We start from the raw sequence: 3,866 nt of genomic DNA, 5'->3' as shown, positions 1-3,866 counted from the left end.
AAGCTCATGCTGGGGTATTTGAATCCCCTCCTCTCTGCAGTGTATAGCCAGTCACTGTTGTTGACACAGCAGTGATTTAATATATCCTGTATTTGGGAATCTAGCATCTGGTCACAGTGTGGTCACATGAAATGAACCTGTTGGAGATTCATGACAGACAACTAAGGAGGTACCCCATTCATCTTATGGGGAGGATTCAAGGCAGTAGCAGAGGGATTGAAAAAACATATAAGGAGCCCAGACATCTGGGATTCTGAAAGTAACTTCATGGATATAAAGATGAGAAAAGAGTCAAAGACTTAGTGTCCGATGTAAACTCTCTGATGTCTACCAATAAGTAGACAACACAGGAGAGAGGACGTGACCAGTTTTGCTCTGGAAATCTTGCATTCAATACATGGAAGCCCTTCTGACATTGGAGATGTGCCAGTTTTTCATAGAGACTGGAATTGGGGAGTGGTACAAAATAAGTAGTAACTGAAGCAATAAGAATGCAAAAGATTTTCCTTTAGATTTTAATAGACTGGGAAACCTTCAGAGGAAAGTGTATGTAGAGTGCTCTTTAACCTCCCTGTCACACAACAGAGTGGATTCTCTTCATGAAAATTACTGCTTTTATTTTGTTCAGTCCTTAGGTGCTCAGAAACCCTTCTCATTCCAACAGAGGAATTCACCTATTTTGACCTGACAGAGGAATTGAGAGTAATCAGGAGGGGCTTATCATGTTCCTCTCCTAGGGCTCCACAAATTAGGCCAAATTCAGAGGCCAGAAACACAGACCAAAATTTTGTGGGTCCACAAAACCCATCCCTACAGATAATCATTTTACCAAAGGAATATTTCATGCAACTTTAGTGTTTGTTGGACTCTGTAATTTCTCCCACAATGTACACAATCATAGCTAAAGTTATGAGGTTTATCTCAGAATAAGTTGATGTTGAAATGGATGCAGGATTGTAGCATGTGTTAGTTATCTTTCTCTTACGTAACAGATAGCTGAGGTAATCATGTTATGAGCAGAAACCGTTTGCTTTAGCTCACAGTTTGGAGATTTCAGTTCAGGATCAGTTGGTTCCATTGCTTTGGTACTGTGGTGGTGCATCATGGCAAGATTGCTGGGGTATTTGAATTTGCAGCAGAGTAAACTGTTCAAATCATGGTCAGTAAACAATGGAAGGAAAATAAGAGGTATAGTCCCACTACACTCTGATGGCATGGCCCCCAAAAACTAAAGATGTCCCACTCAGCTACACCTCTTAAAGTTTCCACTACTTCCTAATAGAACACCAAAGGGTTGAAGCCTTCACTACAGGGGCCTTTGCAGGACACTTAAGATCCCAACTATAGCAAGAGTGATTGTTCTGATATTATTAAAGGTAACTCACTATGAGCTACTGGCCTACTATCGCATGTGAAAATTGAAATCATATGTTTCCTGAAGAGCTCCAGACAGGATAAGGAAATATTAATAGATATTGTTCAATCCCAGGCACTCATTTCCTTTTATAATTATAACTATGGGTTATTTTATTATGTCAAGTTGGACAAAATAGGAGGAATAACTAAGAAAATATTTTCCTACCAAGTGCTCTCTTCAGAGCCCCCTTAATCTCCTGGTTCCTGAGACTGTAGATGAGAGGGTTCAACATGGGGATCACCACCATGTAGAACACAGACACCACTTTGTTCTGGTCCGTGGAGAAGCTGGACTTGGGCATCACATAGATGAAGGTGATGGTTCCATAGTAGAGAGTGACCGCAGTGAGGTGGGAGGTGCAGGTGGAGAAGGCCTTGTGGCGCCCCTCCGGGGAGCGCATCCTCAGCACTGTGGTGAGGATGGAGACGTAGGAGACGGCGATGACACACACTGTGACCACAATGATGGAGCCAGCAGAAAATGAGGGAAAGACTGAGGGGACGCTGACATCAGAACAGGAGAGCTCAAGTAATGGAGCAAAATCACAGAAAAAATGGTTGACTCCATTTGGTCCACAGAAGAGTAAAGAAAAAAAAGAAATGGCAAAGGAAGAAGCATTGAACAAACCACCTGTATAAGTCACTACAAGTAATTGGAGATAAACGTGAGAGGACATCTTGGTTGAGTAAAGCAGTGGGTTGCAGATTGCCACAAAGCGATCATACGCCATGACAGCCAGAAGGAAGCATTCAACTGTCCCAAAGAACACGGCTGAGCCAAGCTGGATGGCACATCCAACGTAGGAGATGGTGTTTCTCTCCACCAGGAAGTTTACAAGCATATTGGGTGTGACGGAAGATGAATAGCCTATGTCAGCAAAAGCTAAATGGCTCAGAAAAAAGTACATGGGATGATGGAGCTGAGAAGAGGCTCTGATAAGGATGATGGTGCTGAGATTGCCAGAGAGGGTCACCAGGTAGATGCAGAGGACGGTCACAAAGAGGAAGACTCGGAGGACTGGATCATCTGTTAAGCCCAATAGAATGAACTCTGTCACTGCAGTGAGGTTCCCATTGACCAGGGGATCCATGGGACAGTGGCTGCTGAAAAATGAACCCATGGTGATAACATGACATGAAAGCACTTGTAAATATGATGGTTTAAAATTTTCTAACATAAATGGGAAATCACTATAAATAAAGATGTTCAAACACCAGTACTTATTTATGTGCAATGATGACTCTACCAGTGATTTTAAGTTGCTTTTAGCAGAAACCCCCCAAAATTCCTTCACATAATATCTTTTTTTTTCTTCATGCGTTACATGGTTCCCAAAAATACACCTAAAGAAAGTTTAAACCAGGGCTGGGTTTGTGGCTCAGAGGTAGAGCACTTGCCTAGGATATGTGAGACACTGGGTTCGATTTTCAACACCACAAATAAAATAAAGGTCCATTGACAACTAAAAAATCAACACAAAACTCATTTCTTTAAAAAAAAAAAAAAAAAGGTTTAAGCCAAACAAAACAACAGACAGATGACATTGACAAAATCAATACTATATATATTAGGAAAAAAATATTAAAGTCTTTGAAGGAAAGACATTAATACTAGCTAATATTTATTACATGCTTCCTAAATGTCAAGCACACAGCTAAATATATATATATATATATATATATATATATATATATACACATTTATTTATATATAGTTATTACATTATCCATACAATATTTATCACTTGTTATTTCTAGATTAATTTTGTTATTGCTAGTTAACAGAGTCTGAAGGAGATTATTTAATTTGCACAAGGTTACATATAAAATCATCAAGTTAGAATGTTAACCCTAGGAAGTCTATTGCCCATTGTTTTAATAACTACATAATATCATTTAATACTAGTGAACATGTACAAGTCCAGTATGCCTGGTAATGATTGAATAGGAAATTCTGTTAAGCCCTCTGGTAACTGAAGTGCAAAATGGTTGCCTAGGTTACTAAATACTTCACAATATGTATCACTTAAATATGACCCATTTTATTAAAAGAAGCAGTAAGTTTGTTCTTGATAGTATAATGAGACAAGAATTTTACATTAGAGTTATAAATGAGGTTTCCTACTGTAAACTTTATTTTTTTACATATCTGAAGCTGAAAATATTTTTCACTAAGTAGCTTAAAATATCATCATAATCACTGTGAAATAAGCATGACTGATAGCACATAAATATAATATTCATTTGAATAAATCAAATCACTTCCTACTGTTAGATTTTTATAGCATGAAATAATATTATTTTCAACATACTGTATATCTGAATAAAATATAAATGAAAAACTTAAGAAGAATCAAGCTAGGGGCCCAGATTGTCCTTTATCTTCAAATTTTCTGAAGATATACACCAAATTTTTTCTAAAGTTTGCCTTGAAGCTAAAGTGTCCAGAT

The 3,866-nt window shown here is 38.1% G+C and overlaps 1 protein-coding gene across 1 annotated transcript; it reads right to left on the bottom strand.

Moving 5' to 3' along the window:
• Nucleotides 1-1,562: 1,562 nt before the first annotated feature.
• Nucleotides 1,563-2,507, bottom strand: LOC124958957 (olfactory receptor 478-like). The gene has a single exon (XM_047517571.1). The coding sequence runs from the start codon at nucleotides 2,505-2,507 to the stop codon at nucleotides 1,563-1,565; it is 945 nt and encodes a 314-aa protein (XP_047373527.1).
• Nucleotides 2,508-3,866: the final 1,359 nt, after the last annotated feature.

Source organism: Sciurus carolinensis, chromosome 11 (assembly GCF_902686445.1).
Source record: "Sciurus carolinensis chromosome 11, mSciCar1.2, whole genome shotgun sequence".
Classification (NCBI taxonomy): domain Eukaryota; kingdom Metazoa; phylum Chordata; class Mammalia; order Rodentia; family Sciuridae; genus Sciurus; species Sciurus carolinensis.
This window is presented reverse-complemented; position numbering and strand designations above follow the sequence as displayed.